This window comes from Microcaecilia unicolor, chromosome 2 (assembly GCF_901765095.1).
Source record: "Microcaecilia unicolor chromosome 2, aMicUni1.1, whole genome shotgun sequence".
NCBI lineage: Eukaryota > Metazoa > Chordata > Amphibia > Gymnophiona > Siphonopidae > Microcaecilia > Microcaecilia unicolor.
This window is the reverse complement of record NC_044032.1, coordinates 630,983,405-631,002,572: the sequence shown is the minus strand read 5'-3', so window position 1 is coordinate 631,002,572 and position 19,168 is coordinate 630,983,405. Positions and strand designations below refer to the sequence as shown.

The 19,168-nt window shown below is 46.0% G+C and overlaps 1 protein-coding gene across 4 annotated transcripts in view; it reads right to left on the bottom strand.

The window, feature by feature from the left end:
- Positions 1-19,168, bottom strand: part of LOC115461697 — a 36,431-nt gene that overhangs the window by 3,613 nt on the left and 13,650 nt on the right. For all 4 annotated transcript variants that reach the window (XM_030191725.1, XM_030191724.1, XM_030191722.1 and 1 more), the window contains exons 3-5: positions 13,023-13,082; positions 9,439-9,576; positions 1,413-1,559 (exon numbers count right to left, since the gene is read on the bottom strand). In XM_030191725.1, coding sequence (XP_030047585.1) covers positions 1,413-1,559; positions 9,439-9,576; positions 13,023-13,082 — 345 coding nt within the window. The remainder of the gene's footprint in view (positions 1-1,412; positions 1,560-9,438; positions 9,577-13,022; positions 13,083-19,168) is intronic.

Here is a 19,168-nt window from a genome sequence, read left to right as displayed (position 1 = left end):
TACATGGCTGAGCTAAGCAGAGAGGGAGGTGACCTATTGACTGGGAATTAAAGCAGTTCAGCAAAGAAGAGTGGGCTAAGATTCTATAACAGCGATGTGAAAATCTGTCTTTCACATCTCTGTTAAGGATGTGTTAAGCGTTTGGTTGAAATTATTGCTGCTAAAGGTGGTGGAACCGATTAAGTTTAGGCATCAGCTAATTTTCCACATGGGTGATACAGGTGTTGGATAACTTAGATTTAAAATTACTACTTCATTAATTTACGGAACAGTGCTATGTGTTTATTCAGATTCCCTCAGGAGGGGGAACTTTCATGGTACATTTTCAATCTCTTAAGGAAAAATGAGGTGATGGAGCCTCTGTATAAACCTCTGATGAGTACAGTGCACAATTCTGGAGAGCACAACAGGATGGAGTCTGTCCAGAGGGCAGCTACTAAAATGGTCTGTGATCTTTGTCAAAGCATATGGGGAAAGATCTCAGACCATATGAGATCTCAGTATGAGGAAGAAAGGAGGGAGAGGGGAGATAGAGGTATATAAATACCTCTATCTTATGGCATAAATGCACAGGAGGCGAGCTACTCTATTGAGAAGCAGCTCTGGAGCTAGGGGTATAGGATGAAGGTGAAAAGAGCAGACTGTTACGAGTCTAAGGAAATTTTTCTATACAGAAAGGGTGGTGGATGCATGGAACAGTTTCTCAGTGGAGAGAAAGGTTGTAGCTGAATACAAGAATGTACAGAACAATCATGCATAAGGGAGGGAAAGGGATTGAAAAGATTAGTAAGATTAGTAGTTGGTATAGATGGCAGACTGGATAGGCTCATTGGCAAACCAAGAGGGGGGGGGGGGGCGATGGGTGCGGTCTGCCCCAGGTGCACGCCGCGCGCCTGTCGGCTTCGCTCGATCTGTGCTCCCTCTGCCCCGGAACAGGTTACTTCCTGTTCCGGGGCAGAGGGAGCATGGAACGAGCAAAGCCAACAGGCGCGCGGCACCCCCTCCCCCCCCCCCCAAAAAAAACAGGTAAAAATGCACGGGGGGGGGGGGGGGGGGGGGGCACATCGGCAATCTGCCCCAGGTGTCAGCCACCCTAGGAACGTCACTGGATAGGCTATAAGGTCTTTATCTGCCTTTATTTTCTATACTTCTCCGTTTATGAATGCAGTTTTTTAATGAATAAGTAATTAACGTGTGGTCCGGTATTACCCAGTCTCAAAAAAATTTATGCAAGTAGTGTTTTATATCTCAGACTCCAAATTAAGAGAAGGCTGGATGAGAGGGATGCTGCCATTACAAATTATCTCTGGTTTAAAAAAAAAAAAAAAAAAAAAGACAGCAAGCATCTTAAAGCCAAACCTAATCACTCAGGGCTGGCACAAACCAGTAAGCACACTATAATGTATACGTACCATGCCAGTGACGTTGTCAAAGCACCTGCAATGAGGTAGACTCCTGCATCCCATGTAAGTGATGGCCAATACAACAACAAAGCTACAGACCGAGGCTATTAACATCGCTATGTTGGCTCCCTGAACAAATTTATTTAGTATATATTTCTGCAAGACAAAATATATTGGCTTTTTAGTTTACGTATACATTTTTACATTTGTAGTCATATTAAGAACTTGGCATATAGCAAATCCGTATTTGAAAACAGTATGCAAAACAAACTATTCACTAATATTTGTAACAACGGCTGAAGGAGGGTGGTGGAGAATATATAGACTCCAATTGTCGTTCATAACAGTGCAGGGAAACATTTGCTAGAAAAGGTTTTGGATTCAGTTTGTATTTCCGACTCTGAGCTCAAGGTGCTTTACTATCGGGTATAGTTTGATTAACCCCTTTCCAAGAGGGGTTTACAATCTAAGTACCTGGAGGAAGGACACTGGAATCTACTTCCCACGTCACATGGAGCGCTAGTTGCGGAAGCAAGATTTGAACCCTGGGCTTGCCTCGCTCTTAGCCCACTGCTATAACCAATAGGCCATACTTCCACACGTGTTTCATCACTTGTTGAAAAGGAAGTTACTAGAAGAATTTCACTAATGGGGCTATGAATTTTATTAACTAATCTTCCCAAAACTTCCTTTTGCATCAGTTATTGCTCTCTCTCTCTCTCTCCACCGGCCTGGTACTAGGATACCACTTAAACTCTAGAACATAGTTATGAATCTGTTTGACATAAGAACATAAGCTTTGCCATACTGGGATAGACAGAAGGTCTATCAAGCCCAGCATCCAGTTTCCAACAGTTGTCAATCCAGGTTACAAGTACCTGGCAAGATCCCAAAAAAAGTACAATACATTTTATGCTGCTTATCCTAGAAATTAAGCAATGGATTTTCCCCAAGTCCATCTTAATAATGGACTATGGACTTTCCTTTTAGGAAGCTATCCAAACCTTTTTTAAACCCTAACTGCTTTTACCACATTCTCTGGCAACGAATTCTAGAGAGTTTAATTACACGTTGAGTGAAGAAATACTTTCTCCGATTTGTTTGAAATTTACTACTTTGTAGCTTCATTGTGTACCCCCACCAGTCCTAGCATTTTTGCAAAGCGTAAACAAGCAATTCAGGTCTATCCGTTCCACTCCGCTCATTATTTTATAGACCTCTATCATATCTCCCCCTCAGCCGTCTTTTCTCTAAGCTGAAGTGCCCTAGCCGCTTTAGCCTTTCCTCATAGGGAAGCCATTTCTCCTCTTCGTACTCCAAAAACACTGGATCCTGCCCTGATCACTTATTTCTCTTGTCTCTCCATTTCTCACTGTTCTGAACTGGATTCCAAATCTCTCTACCAGCATTACACCTGAACTGGTATTTCTCAGATTCTTCCATTCATCTGCCTTCCTTTCATGCACAAATACTAAGCCTTTACCACACTTTCATAGATGGAGTGACCTAGTGGTTAGAGCAGGGGTAGATCAACTGCAGTTCTTAAGTGTTGCTTCTGAAGCAAATTTCCTATTTCTTCGAGAGTGGGATATGGCTGAAGGAAGGCCCCTGGATTGGTTGAGGAAGCCTGCTACTGCTGGGGGTGCCAGCAATGCACAGTAAGATTAATGGTGATAAGGAAAGAAGGGAGAGAGATGCTGCATCTCGGGGGTGGGGGGGGGGAGAGAGAAAGAGGGCATCTGTGCTGGGGCCGCTACTTTAACATATTTATCAATGATCTGGAGATGGGAGTAACTGGTGGGGTGGTTCGGTTTATGTATTTTATTTTTGTTACATTTGTACCCTGCGCTTTCCCACTCATGGCAGGCTCAATGCGGCTTACATGGGGCAATGGAGGGTTAAGTGACTTGCCCAGAGTCACAAGGAGCGGTCTGTGCCTGAAGTGGGAATCGAACTCAGTTCCCCAAGTCCACCACCCTAATCACTAGGCCACTCCTACAGCACAAGGTTATATTACATTATTGGATCGCAGAAGGATTGTGAAGAATTGCAGGAGGACCTTGTGAGACTGGGCATCCGGGTGGCAGATGACGTTTGGTGTGAGCAGGGTGATGCATGTGGGGAAGAGGAACCCGAACTATGGCTATGTGACGCAAGATTCCACATTGGGAGTCACCAACCAGGAGGGGGATCTGGGTGTCATCGATGATGCGTTGAAGCCCTCTGCTTAGTGTGCGGCGGAGGCTAAGAATGCAAATAGAATGTCAGACCGCACTTCGAATACTGTGTGCAATTCTAGTCACCGTATCTCAAAAAAAAAAAAAAAAAAAAATAGATCAGTGAAATTAGAAAAGGTACAGAGAAGAGCAACAAAAATGATAAAGGGGGATGAGACGACTTCCTTATAAGGAAAGTCTACAGAGGCTAGGGCTCTTCAGCTTTAAAAAAAAAAAAAAAAAAAAAAAGAAAGATGGCTGAGGGGAGATATGATAGAGGCCTATAAAAAAAATGAGTGAATTGGAATGGGTAGACATGAATCGCTTGTTTACTGTTTCCAAAAATATTAGGACTAGGGGGCATGCAATGAAGCTACAAAGTAGTAAATTTAAAACAAATCGGAGAAAATATTTCTTCACTCAACGTGTAATTAAACTCTGGAATCCGTTGCCATAACAGTAAAATAACCAACAAACATAAATACAATAAATTAGATAAACCTGAAAACAGTATTGAACATATATAGAGATATAACAGCACTGGAATTCAAATACCAGAGATATAATACAATGTTAGCATAATACTAATGCTACACCTAATAAGCATTCATTAGAGCATTCAACTAACAAGATATGATGCTAAAGAGTTTCTACAATACAGCTTACCATATAGCTGAGGGACCAAGGGCAGATATACGATGGGAACAAAATACATGGTACAGAGTCAGTTGGGATAGGTTAGCTAAACTCAAGGCAAGTTCTTTGTATAGTTAAGCAAGAGATAAGGAACTGATCTAAGTTACAGCACGTGTAGCAAGCTAGTCCAGGTGCACAATGAGTGTAGAGTCAGTCAACTTATGTATTAAAAGGCTTGGGAGAAGAGCCAGGCTTTCATAAGTACATAAGTAGTGCCATACTGGGAAAGACCAAAGGTCCATCTAGCCCAGCATCCTGTCACCGACAGTGGCCAATCCAGGTCAAGGGCACCTGGCACGCTCCCCAAACGTAAAAACATTCCAGACAAGTTATACCTAAAAATGAGGAATTTTTCCAGTCCATTTAATAGCGGTCTATGGACTTGTCCTTTAGGAATCTATCTAACCCCTTTTTAAACTCCGTCAAGCTAACCGCCCGTACCACGTTCTCCGGCAATGAATTCCAGAGTCTAATTACACGTTGGGTGAAGAAAAATTTTCTCCGATTCGTTTTAAATTTACCACACTGTAGCTTCAACTCATGCCCTCTAGTCCTAGTATTTTTGGATAGCGTGAACAGTCGCTTCACATCCACCCGATCCATTCCACTCATTATTTTATACACTTCTATCATATCTCCCCTCAGCCGTCTCTTCTCCAAGCTGAAAAGCCCTAGCCTTCTCAGCCTCTCTTCATAGGAAAGTCGTCCCATCCCCACTATCATTTTCGTCGCCCTTCGCTGTACCTTTTCCAATTCTACTATATCTTTTTTGAGATACGGAGACCAGTACTGAACACAATACTCCAGGTGCGGTCGCACCATGGAGCGATACAACGGCATTATAACATCCGCACACCTGGACTCCATACCCTTCTTAATAACACCCAACATTCTATTCGCTTTCCTAGCCGCAGCAGCACACTGAGCAGAAGGTTTCAGCGTATCATCGACGACGACACCCAGATCCCTTTCTTGATCCGTAACTCCTAACGCGGAACCTTGCAAGACGTAGCTATAATTCGGGTTCCTCTTACCCACATGCATCACTTTGCACTTGTCAACATTGAACTTCATCTGCCACTTGCACGCCCATTCTCCCAGTCTCGCAAGGTCCTCCTGTAATCGTTCACATTCCTCCTGCGACTTGACGACCCTGAATAATTTGTGTCATCGGCGAATTTAATTACCTCACTAGTTATTCCCATCTCTAGGTCATTTATAAATACATTAAAAAGCAACGGACCCAGCACAGACCCCTGCGGGACCCCACTAACTACCCTCCTCCACTGAGAATACTGGCCACGCAATCCTACTCTCTGCTTCCTATCTTTCAACCAGTTCTTAATCCATAATAATACCCTACCTCCGATTCCATGACTCTGCAATTTCTTCAGGAGTCTTTCGTGCGGCACTTTGTCAAACGCCTTCTGAAAATCCAGATATACAATATCAACCGGCTCCCCATTGTCCACATGTTTGCTTACCCCCTCAAAAAAATGCATTAGATTGGTGAGGCAAGACTTCCCTTCACTAAATCCGTGCTGACTTTGTCTCATCAGTCCATGTTTTTGTATATGCTCTGCAATTTTATTCTTAATAATAGCCTCCACCATCTTGCCCGGCACCGACGTCAGACTCACCGGTCTATAATTTCCCGGATCACATGCTTTCTGAAGTAGAGGTACCCTCTCCCTAGTTACACTGAGAGAAGAATATTGTTTGAATGCTTAAAGATGGAGCATATAAAGCAGCAATAAATCCCAATTTCTTATATAAATGCTGTCAAGATTTTCATGCAAAAGACATGACAAGAAATGGAGAATTCTGATCACTTCCAGCAGAATTATCTGAAATCCATCTTATACATGTCAAAGTGTAGGAGTGGACAACTGGAATGTAGCAACTACTGGACTGCCAAGATTACCTATGAACTTTTACCCTGTTTGTGGCATGTTCCAAGTGACAATTATTGGACTTTGGACTTCTGCATTTGTCACTATTGCACTAATGGGATTTTCTATCTGAACTTTGTATTCATATTTGCACTTTTGCCTTATGCCAATACCTCAGTTTTATAATGAGCATACTAAATGTGCGTAGGTTGGAGTGGTTTACCTTTTTACTAGCAGTACTTATTCGTTAACCAGTATCCAGATAAGTTTTCGTGGTCAGCAATTTCTGCCAATGCGGTCTCGTGATGTACGCATAGAGGCTGTATTGTGTGAAGGTGCTGAGACACTGCAATAAGTTACATTTTCTTGCAAAGTAACAATTTCTATGAAAGCTATGAAACTGACGTATCTTTTCTCTGTGAGAACTACAGAACTACTAATGTATTGCGTATGTGCATGTACTGCGCATGTGTATGTGTGACGTGTGATGTGTTTTATGCGCATCATTAATTTGTATAAGACCGAATGTCAGATGACGCTCAGGAGGCAGTGTCCTGAGACTAAACTCAGTACTGTCCATTGCTAGCAATAAAGGTGTCCTGCTTTTGGAATCATTTGCCTCTTGTCTCCTGATTTACTAGCCGAGGGCCTGTTTCAGAAGCACAGAACTCAAAAATCCTGTGCTGAAATTTCAGGAAAAGCTCTCCCCTAAGATGTATACCTCCAACTATACAGGATTGATTCCCAATGTTCTAAGGTAGCCCAAGGTAGATTCTGCAGCAAATAAAAACATTTCTGTATGTAATATTGTTTACTTCATAAAGCTGAGTTCTGCCCTCATTTCTTGAGAAAAAATAATTAATTAGGAAATTAATTAGGTAAGAACTATAAGTGACTGGTGCAGGGATGGACTTTCTTCACAACCATTCATCCCCCATCTCATTCCATGGTCTCCAACAAAATGTTCCCCTCCGTTCCAATGAGGAGGAGGAGGAGAGGCAGCTTTGCCACTACCTTCAGTTAAGTGTTCCACTTTACTCACCTGGATCAGATTTGCAGCTTAAACTCTGCTGCTGTATGGTTCAAAGCACAACTCCAGGATGCAGAAGAGGATAGGAACACGGTGCTACTTCAGGTCACACTGGCAGCCAGCTGGGCTTAGCTGCCCACTTCTGCTTTCCCCTGATTTTGTAGTTTTTCTGCATGTAATGGGTTTTGTGACCCTTGCACAGATTTTGCATGGACATAATTTCACATTCCACGAGGTGTTATGAACAAAGCACTGAGGCCCAGATGCATCAACCAAACGTAAAAAAATCTAAAACGTAAAAGTCCCTAACAAATTTGAAAAAACGAAGAATGCACCAAAAAAAAAAAAAAAAAAAAAGTCACATGTTCAGTACGGTATTGTAAAGTACAATGCATTAAACTAGTGTAATCCCCATCGGTAATCGGCCCCTAAAGCATGCGCAGAGCAGCCAAGCGTTATGCTGGCTGCTCTGTGCATGCCACAAACGTCAAAACAACAACAACAAAAAAAAACCTACACAAACATGTGGCTCTCCGCTTCCCCCTGCATTAAATAGTAAATCAAAACAAAAATCAAAACAGGATCGGGAGGGGGCAAAGGCGCTCGTCAGGAGCGTCCTGTATGGATGGCCTTGCCCCTCCCCCCCCCCCATGGTCTAGCAGCCCTGGCCCCCCTCCCTTCCTTTCTCCCACAGCTCCGCCTCCCGCCATCCTCCGCCCCCCCCTGAGGTTGTCAACGCAGCTCCGCCCCTCCGCTTTACCGGGCCCGCGCAGCGCCTCTCACCTCCATGTGAAGGCCCCGCACGGGCAACAAGAACATCTGATCGCCCCAGAGTCTTCAGGACGTCTCTCCTTTCCTGACCTGGGCCTGCCCTCATCTGATGTAAGTAACCTACGTAGTTACTTACATCAGACGGCGGCGGGCCCAGGTCAGGAAAGGAGAGACGTCCTGAAGTCCATTTTACTCAACATGTAAATCTCAGAGAGCAAAACAAAGCACTTGCCTAGACTGGCTAAAGGTAAAACCTTGATAGGACCACGCTACAAAACTATGAGTAAAAGCTTGATGACGGTCCACCTTAAGAAAAAAAACCCTTCCCACGTCGGAGTCGCTGTCTCCCTCCACCTTAAAAGTGAAAAGCTTGGCAGGAAGAGTCTATTGGTCGTCTCTGGAGCTTGTGGCTCTCTTGCTTTTAGCTGGAGATTCAGCTCTGACTTTTGGTCACCCCCCCCCCCACACACACACACACACACACACACAAGTTTTTCTTTGTTTCGGCTGGACGCCTGAGCCCGGCCCTGGTGGCAGAAGGCGAGCGCCTCCCTCAGTGCCTGCCCCCCCCCCCCCCCCCCCCGGGAGCTTATATTTATAGCATCAGCTGTCACCGTCTAAAGAATGGTGTAAAGAGAGTGGAGAGGTCATAGCCGGGGCTTATGCTTGCCCCCTGAAGAGGGAGGAATCACATTTTTCTAAAAAATAAAAATAAAATAAAGAGCCGGTTTTTCTCTCTACGCGAGCAAACGCTGAGCACATGAGTCAGGGAGCCACCTCCTAAAAGACGACTCTCCAGAGACTCGAGGGGACCTGAAGAAATCCTGCCCACACTCCGGTGAGTGGGGCGCTTGCCTTGCCTGATTGCCACAGGGCGAGAACAGTAGCCAGCCATGCTTTAAGCTGTCATGGTGTTTTGTTTAGGTTTTCTTTTATCTGATCAAATGCTCGTATGCCCTCTCTTCTCCATTATTGATTTGAGGATGCCAGAGTTGCAGGGGGAAGCGGGGAGCCACATGTTTGTGTTGGGTTGTTTTTTTTTTTTGTCTATTTAATGCAGGGGGAAGAGGGGAGCAGGCGTGTCTGTATGACAGCTCAGGCCTTAACGACAGCTCTGACCTCACGTTAAATATATCGCGGTAAACGATTCGCTGCAATCGTCGGTATGGTTAGTGCATCCCGAATTGTCCACACTGCAATGGTAGTTACTCGTTTGCATTCAGTTTTCGTTAGCTGCTAGCGTCGTCGGAAAATGGCCTTTAATGCACGCTACGGTTGAAAATTTCTTCGTTAAAGGGTCGTTAAAGTTTAGTGCATCTGGGCCTGATTGTGCAATTTAGCAGTGCACTTGTTAAGCAGCCCCTTCCCCCTCTATTTACAGAGCAGAGATGACAGAAGTGTGCATTATACAAGACAGAGAGAATTCTTACCATATGAATAATGTGAACTTGTGTATGACTGAAAACCTCATCATCATCCTCCCCATAGCGTAATGTCAGACAGGCATAGATTATTATAATCGTTGTAGTGAAACAGGAAAATACAGAGGCGACAATCAGACTGTTCACCTGCAGAGGAAAGAACGGAAAGACATTTTACACCCAAATACTTCAATGCTGAACACAATTGAATAGTTAAAAAAAACAAAACAACAACAACTTTAATTCATAGGCATAGCTTGAAGTAGGTGGGGGTGGGGGCGAAAAGGCGTGCCCTCTCAAATGTTGCAGGAGTAATGCTGAATTGGTCACCCCCCTCCCTACAGTGAATGACTTCTCTACCTTGTCCCTCCCCCACCCAAAAAAAAATTAAAGGGAAACTACACTTTTGCTTTACTTATACAGAAGACCAAAGGACAGGGACACCCATCCAGTCCGTTGATTTTCTTAAAAGGATCTGTATCTCCATACGTGCAACACAGTAAAGTCAAGACTGGATCAGCTGATCCTACAGAAGCAGTGGCTGCACAATGGCACAAAGCTGAAGGAATGGACTTATTATACTGCCTTTCAAGACTACCAGCAAAGTGGTTTACAAAATAAAATATAACACAAATGAGAGAACAAAAACTCCAAAAAATGGGATACAAAAAGAACAGAAGCAGTCAAAGAAAGACTCTGCGCTTCCAGTAATGTTTTCTGCCTGCCCAGCATGTCAGCTCCAGGAAACACAAGAACAAATTTCCACAAATAGAAACATTTTTTTGTGAAGATAAAGTCCCTTCCTGAAAAACAGTAACAAAACAAGAGAACACACTCCGCAGGGAGCAAAAGCAAACAAAAGCATAGCAGAGTGAAAGAAAAGGGCTGGAGACTTTATTACAACTCTTCAAAATGATTTGACACGGACTGTGTTTCGGCGACAGCGCCTCTGTCAGGAGTCCGTAGAAACTGCATCAAAAGTAGATTTGGATGAACACTAGATCCAGATGGGCAATTCTTTCAGTAGAGGAGGGTGAATAGTGCCGTGCCCCAGGGATCTCTACTGGGAATCAGTGCTAGTTAACATTAATGATGTAGAAATGAGGACAACAAGTGAGGTAATGACGCAAAACTACTCAATGTTCTTAAAACGCGTGTCGGTTGTGAAAAATTGCAGGAAGACCTTAGGAAGTTGGAAGACTGGGCATCGAAATGACAGATGAGATTTAATGTGGACAAGTGTAAAGTGATGCACATTAGGAAGAATAATCCAAATCATATTTATTTGATCCTCGTTTCCACCCTAGGAGTTGGCACCCAAGAAAAAGATGTAGGTATCATCGTGGACAATACACTAAAATCTTATGCCCAGTGTGTGGCGGTAGCCAAAGAAGCTAACAGAATGCTAGGAATTATTAGGAAAGGGACAGAAAGTAAGAAATAATATTATAATGCCTTTATAGGTCTACAGTGCAACCACACTTTTCTATCATGTCTCCTCTCTCCCGCCTTTCTTCCAGCGTATACATGTTTAGGTTCATAGGGACAGGCTTATGAACCTCAACATGTATACGCTGAAAGAGAGGAAGGAGAGGGGAGACATGAGACGTTTAAATATCTCAAGGGCATTTATGTATAGGAAGAGAGCCTTTTTCAAAAAACGGAGAGCTCTGGAATGAGGGGGCATATGACAAAGTTAAGAGGGAATAGGCTTAGGAGTAACCTAAGGAAGTATTTTTATTTATTCATTGCATTTGTATCCCACCTCTTCCCCCCCCCCCCCCCACATGTTGAACAATTCTGCCCCCCCCCCCCATCCCCCATTCAGCATCTCTCCTTCCCTCTCCCACCCACAACTCTCCCTCTCGCTTTAACGGGTCCACCGCAGCGATTCCCACACACTGCCTGCTGCTATCCCAGAAACCTCCCTTCTGCTGCATCCTTTGACCACCATAAATATCATTGGTCCACTTTTAAGCCTGTATATCTACAAGTCCTCCAGTTAAAATATATCAATAATCAGCAAATCTGATTTTTAACTTGTCTGCTTTCTAGCTTCTTTGATAACAAACAGGAATCCTTCCAAACATTGCATCAACAAATTTTGTATCCACACAGATCTAAAATCATGTTTCGATCTAAATCTGTAGAGACAGAATCTTCCTGTAACTGCTCAGTGGCTCTATACTGGCTTACCCATGATGCCCTCTCATATTTGATAGTACTTACCAGGGGCGTATCTGGACTCCGGCGGTAGGGGGGGCCAGAGCCAGAGGGAGGGGGCACATTTTAGCCCCCCCCCCCCCGCCGCCGCCGAGCCCCCACCGCCACCAATGACTCCACCCCCCTCCCGCCGCCAACCCTCCCCCGCTGCCGTTCTTACTTTTGCTGGCGGGGGACCCCAACCCCCGCCAGCCGAGGTCTGCTTCCACCTGCCGCTGCCATAAAAACTTCTTCAGCCGGCGGGGGACCCCAAACCCCCGCCAGCCGCCCCGCGGTGTTTAAAATTCATCTTCGGCCTCCGTGGCCGTGCTGCTGTGATAGACGCTGTTGAAATCCACTTCGGAGTCTGACGTCGCAGCACGTACAACGACGTCAGACTCCGAAGTGGATTTCAACAGCGCCTATCACAGCAGCACGGCCACGGAGGCCGAAGATGAATTTTAAACACCGCGGGGCGGCTGGCGGGGGTTTGGGGTCCCCCGCCGGCTGAAGAAGAAGTTTTTGCGGCAGCGGCAGGTGGAAGCAGACCTCGGCTGGCGGGGGTTGGGGTCCCCCGCCAGCAAAAGTAAGAACGGCAGCGGGGGAGGGTTGATGGCGGTAGGGGGGTCCAGGGCAAAATCTGCGGGGGCCCAGGCCCCTGAGGCCCCACGCAGATACGCCCCTGGTACTTACAAATGACTTACATATTATACAGAGAAAATTAAGGGTCAGGGCAGAGCCAGACCAAAAACAGATCTTCAGTTTCTGCCAAAACAGAGCGGCCAATTTTGGTCACCGATTCAGTTTTGGAAGAAACCGAAGCTAAAAAAGGGTTTAATTTGCCGCCCCCCCCCCCCCCCCCCCCCCCGCGACAAAAGAGTCCCATCCTGGACCCACCCACCAGTGGCAGCTCCCTCCCAGAGCCCCCCCCCCCCCCCCCAAGCAGTAGCCCCCATCCTAGGCCTACCTTGTCGATGGTGGTTAGTGAGCGCAGGAGTGTCCCCATTCGCTCCTGTACACAGCCAGGTCAAAATGGCTTCCAGGACCTCCAGCATCAGTCTTGTGGTGTGAACAGGAGCGAGCTGAGATGCTCCTGCACCCACTATCCACCAATGAAACGGTGGGCCTTGGAGGGGGCTGCTGCCGGGAGGGTGGGTTCAGGAGGAGTGTTGAACACAGTTTTGTTTCCAGCCAACAATAAACAAGGATTTTTGGCTGAAACCAAAATAAGGCCAAACACAGATTTCAGGCCACTTTCAGCACAGAAAGCTAACTCAGTTGGCCTCTAGGCCAGTGGGTTTTGTTTTAACTCAATTTTCCAAAACAGCATCCTAGGGAAAAATATGTCATATTAAAAATCAAATATACATTTAAAAAAAAATCTGACTTACCAGAACTGGGTTCTTTTTCTGAGATGAAAATAAAGCTAAAACTCCCGGCACGCTCATTATCTGGGAAGAAAAAGGGAGGGGGAAAGGAAGCATTATTCTTCTTGTTTAATACTGTAATCTATTCTGTTCCTCACCTCGAGCTGTTTTACAAAAAAAGAAGACAGGCAATAAATTTAATTAAAACAACTTAAACAGATGTAATAGAATGCTTTACTTATTTCCTGCTCTCTTCCCCAAAGCAGAACACACACACAGTTCCATCTACCTCTGTCACATCATTTGGAAGATAAACTTCTTAAGGCAGGAGATCTCATCCCCACATGCATACAAAAGAGACAGTGTCACACCTACCCTCACCCCAGCCCCAGGACACACTCCCTCTTCACACATTCAGCTCCCTTGTACCATAGTCCACATTCAAAAAGACAAAAGTCCACAAAGTTCGTAATGGAATATAAGCACCTCTGCTGGGCTGCCGAGAGACCTAGCCGGTACCGGGGCAGAACTGGACCTCCGCAAGCCGCCACCCCCCCTCCACTAGCACTGCCACTTCCGCCCACCCCTTTACCCTTCTGTGTTTGCCTTCCTTTGTGCCTGCTCCCATGGTCTGTCCTCTCTTGCTCCCGTGAATCGTTTGTTTACTCTTTCCAAAAATACTAGGACTAGGAGGCATGCGATGAAGCTACAAAGTAGTAAATTTAATACAAATCAGAGAAACGTTTTCTTCACTCAACGTGTAATTAAAGTCTGGAATTCGTTGCCAGAGAATGTGGTAAAGGCGGTTAGCTTAGCAGGGTTTAAAAAGGGTCTTGATGGCTTCCTAAAGGAAAAAGTCCATAGATCATTATTAATTTGACTTGGGAAAATCCACTGCTTATTTCTGGGATAAGCATCATAAAATGTATTGAGCTTTTCTGGGATCTTGCCAGATATTTGTGACCTGGATTGGCTACTGTTGGAAACAGGATACTGGGCCTGATGGGCCTTTGCTCTGTCCCAGTGTGGCAATACTTATGTACTTATGAAGAAGGAAAAGGGAAGCCTACATGCCCATAGACAGACACATACTATCAACAACCCCAATTCCTCCAAATCCCCTCCAGTCCTCTAACATCCCCACAGATAAATAGCTAAACCACGTCACGGCGGCTCTAGGCTACACATTTCTTCTTACGTCTCCACTCCTGCCCCACCCCCCATAGCATTGAATCCTACCGTTGCTGATGAGGATGCCCAAACCCCACAAGCTGAAGAGGTCCACTGCTCAAGGACCAAGCTCCATGCTGCTTGCTCAGCCACCAACACCTGCATTCCCATACATGCCCTCCCTCTTTCAACACTTTCATCCAGCATCTACCCTCCTCCTCTCTCCCTTAGAAGAGTAGCCATACTGGGTCAGACCAATGGCCCATCTACCCAGTATCCTGTTTTCCCAAATAGTGGCCAAGCCAGGTCACAAGTACCTTCCATCTCTCCCTCACACCACTTTCATCCAGCATCTACCCTCCCTCTTCCCCACTTTCATGCAGCCTCTGCCCTCCCTCATGCTCCGTCTTCCATCCAGCCTAAGCCCCCTCTCCGATTCTCCCCCCCCCCACCCACCCATCCCTGCTGCTGCCGCTTTTCTAGATGATCAGCAGCGGCGACAGGAAAACAAGCTGCAGCCACGCAAGACTCTCCATACACGCGGCTGCCAGCTGTGCACCAGAACAGGAAGTGATGTTCAAGGGGGCAGGATCGTCAGCTGCGTGTATGAAGACAGTCTGGTGCCACATGGCTGAAGCTTGTTTTGCCGCTGCTGATCTACAGAAGCAGCAGCGGCATGGATGGGTGTGTGTTTGGGACTGGGGACAGAGAGGAGAAATATGTTGGATTGGGGGGGGGGGGGGAGCAGTAGCGGTTTAGTTGGCAGCGGGAGGGAGGTCGGGATTTGCCACAGCACCCCTGAGAGTTTGCTGCAGCGCACCTGGGTGCCACGGCGCAGTTTGGGAACTGCTGAGCTAAACAGATAAACATTCATTCACATTACACACATGTACAACTCATAGTAACATAGTTGATGATGGCAGAGAAGGACCTGTATGGTCCATCCAGTCTGCCCAACAAGTTAAACCTCATATGTGCTACTTTGTGTGTATACCTAACTGATTTGTATCTGCCATTTTCAGGGCACAGACCGTAGAAGTCTGCCCAGCACTAGCCCCGCCTTCCCCACCCAATCTCTGCTAAGCTTCTGAGGATCCATTCCTTCTGAACAGGATTCCCTGCTACCCTACCAAGACACATTGTACCATGGCTATTTCAACAGAGTCCCACGCACACATGCCAGAGTCTGCAAACAGAGGAAAGGGGAAAAAAACACTGTTGCACAGTAAGTTACACTTTTCTTTTAATCTTTATTTTTGAATTTTAATAACAGTTATCTAGACAACCAACTGAATAATATCTACTTTGCGAATCATACAGGTCAAGATATCATTGCATTGCAATTATTTCTCTTATTCCCAATCCCCCCTTCCCCCCTACAGACACCTGTAACAGTGTGATAGCATCAGGGCTGTTATACTAAAACTTTTCATATAAAGCACCATTGCCTGGCAGGACCTAAGAGTAGTCACACCACTCCTCAAAAAACCATCACTTGACCCTACCTGTCCCTCCAACTACCGCCCCATTTCCCTCCTACCTTTCCTCTCCAAGATACCTGAACGCGCCGTTCACAGCCGTTGCTTTGATTTTCTCTCCTCTCATGCCATCCTCGATCCGCTTCAATCTGGCTTTCGCCCCCCTACACTCGACAGAAACAGCACTAAAGTCTGCAATGACCTGTTCCTCGCCAAATCCAAAGGTCACTACTCCATCCTCATCCTCCTCGACCTATCTGCCGCTTTTGACACTGTCAATCACAACTTACTTCTTGACACACTGTCCTCTTTTGGGTTCCAGGGCTCTGTCCTCTCCTGGTTCTCCTCTTCTCTCTCCCATCGTACCTTCAGAGTACACTCATGGTTCGTCCTCCACCCCTATCCCGCTCTCTGTTGGAGTTCCTCAGGGATCTGTCCTTGGACCCCTTCTTTTTTTCAATCTACACCTCTTCCCTGGGCTCCCTGATCTCATCTCATGGTTTCCACTATCATCTTTATGCTGACGACACCCAGCTTTCTCTCTCTCCACACCAGACATCACTGCGGAAACCCAGGCCAAAGTATCGGCCTGCTTATCCGACATTGCTGCCTGGATGTCCAACCTCCACCTGAAACTGAACATGGCCAAGACCTAACTTATTGTCTTCCCACCCAAACCCACTTCTCCTCTCCCTCCACTCTCTCTCTCAGTTGATAACACCCTCATCGTCCCCTCCCTCTCCTTCTCTGCGCATATCCAGCAGATAGCCAAGACCTGTCGCTTCTTCTTCTATAACATTAGCAAAATTCACCCTTTCCTCTCTGAGCACACCACCCGAACTCTCGTCCACTCTCTCATTACCTCTCGCCTTGACAACTGCAACCTACTCCTCACTGGCCTCCCACTTAGCCATCTATCCCCCCTTCAGTCCGTTCAGAACTATGCTGCACGTCTTATCTTCCGCCTCGACCGATATACTCATATCACCCCTCTCCTCAAGTCACTTCACTGGCTTCCGATCAGGTACCGCATACAGTTCAAGCTTCTCCTACTAACCTACAAATCAAGGACGTGCTATGGACGTCATCTACTTAGATTTCAGCAAGGCTTTCGACACAGTTCCCCACAGGAGGCTCTTAAATAAACTAGACGGCCTGAAGATAGGACCCGAAGTGGTGAACTGGATTAGGAACTGGTTGACGGACAGACGCCAGAGGGTGGTGGTGAATGGAGTTCGCTCGGAGGAGGGAAAGGTGAGTAGTGGAGTGCCTCAGGGATCGGTGCTGGGGCCGATTCTGTTCAATATATTTGTGAGTGACATTGCCGAAGGGTTACAAGGTAAAGTTTGCCTTTTTGCAGATGACACCAAGATTTCCAACAGAGTGGACACCCCGGAGGGTGTGGAAAACATGAAAAAATCTGAAGAAGCTAGAAGAATGGTCTAACGTTTGGCAATTAAAATTCAATGCGAAGAAATGCAAAGTGATGCACTTAGGGAGTAGAAATCCAAGGGAGACGTATGTGTTAGGCGGGGAGAGTCTGATAGGCACGGACGAGGAGAGGGAACTTGGGGTGATAGTATCTGAGGACCTGAAGGCGACGAAACAGTGCGACAAGGCGGTGGCAGTAGCTAGAAGATTGCTAGGCTGTATAGAGAGAGGAGTGACTAGCAGAAGAAAGGAGGTTTTAATGCCCCTGTATAAGACATTGGTGAGGCCCCACCTGGAGTATTGTGTTCAGTTTTGGAGGCCGTATCTTGCGAAGGATGTTAAAAAAATGGAAGCGGTGCAAAGCAAAGCTACGAGGATGGTATGGGATTTACGTTCAAAGACGTATGAAGAGAGGCTTGCTGACCTGAACATGTACACCCTGGAGGAAAGGAGGAACAGGGGTGATATGATAGACGTTCAAATATTTGAAAGGTATTAATCCGCAAACGAATCTTTTCCGGAGATGGGAAGGCGGTAGAACGAGAGGACATGAAATGAGATTGAAGGGGGGCAGACTCAGGAAAGATGTCAGGAAGTATTTTTTCACGGAGAAGGTGGTGGACGCTTGGAATGCCCTCCCGCGGGAGGTGGTGGAGTTGAAAACGGTAACGGAGTTCAAACATGCGTGGGATATGCATAGAGGAATCCTGTGCAGAAGGAATGTATCCTCAGAAGCTTAGCTGAAATTGGGTGGCAGAGCCGTTGGGGGGAAGAGGGGGTGGTGGTTGGGAGGCGAGGATAGGGGAGGGCTCTGTACCAGAGCCGCTGATGGGAGGCGGGAAATACTGCTGGGCAGACTTATATGGTCTGTGCCCTGAAAAGGACAGGTACTAATTCAAGGTAAGGTATACACATATGAGTTTGTCTTGGGCAGACTGGATGGACCATGCAGGTCTTTTTCTGCCGTCATCTACTATGTTACTATGTAAATGCACTCGATCTGCAGCCCCTCCTTACCTCTCTACCCTCATCTCCCCTTATGTTCCTACCCGTAACCTCCGCTCAAGACAAATCTCTCCATTCAGTACCCTTCTCCACCACCGCCAACTCCAGGCTCCGCCCTTTCTGCCTCGCCTCACCCCATGCTTGGAACAAACTCCCTGAGCCCATACGCCAGGCCCCCTCCCTGCCCATCTTCAAATCATTGCTCAAAGCCCACCTTGTTCAATGTCGCCTTCGGCACACCTAACCACTACACCTCTACTCAGGAAATCTAGACTGCCCCAACTTGACATTTCGTCCATTAGATTGTAAGCTCCTTTGAGCAGGGACCGTCCTTCTTTGTTAATTTGTACAGCGCTGCGTAACCCTAGTAGCGCTCTAGAAATGTTAAGCAGTAGTAGTAGGGCTGTTATACTAAAACTTTTTATATAAAGCACCATTGCCTGGCAGGACCTAAGAGCAGATTTATCTCTGGAATTTACAACAAGGAATGATGGACTTCTGCAGAACTTATCCAACCCTTTTTAAATCCATCTATGCTAATGCCTTGACCACAAACTCCAGCAAACTGTACAGCTTTTTAAGTTCGTTAAGAGGAGTGGGGAAGGAGAGTTGGCGTTACTTTAATTAGGAGAATTTACATGCTCAACAAGGTAGAGTTGGAAAGAAAGACAATTAGACCATGTTCTTTCCCTTTCACTGCCTGCACTATTGTTACCTCTGTTTGTGCTGTTTGCTTTCTGGATCACCTTACCCTTCCTCCCCCCCACCCACCCACTCTGATACTCTTACCTACCCTCCTTTCACTGAATCTATATCTTCAATGCTTTTTCCGCTCTCTTCCTTTTTGTAATCATTTTAAAGCATTATTTTCTTTCAGAAGATATGATTTCAAGTATTTGTTAGTAGAGAGGTGTGGTAGCCGTGTTAGTCCACTCTTAAAGGTTATCAATAGAAATCAAACAAAAAACATGGAAAAGAAAATATGATACCTTTTTTATTGGACATAACTTAATACATTTCTTGATTAGCTTTCGAAAGTTGCCCTTCTTCATCAGATCGGAAATAAGCAAATGTATTTGTTAGGAA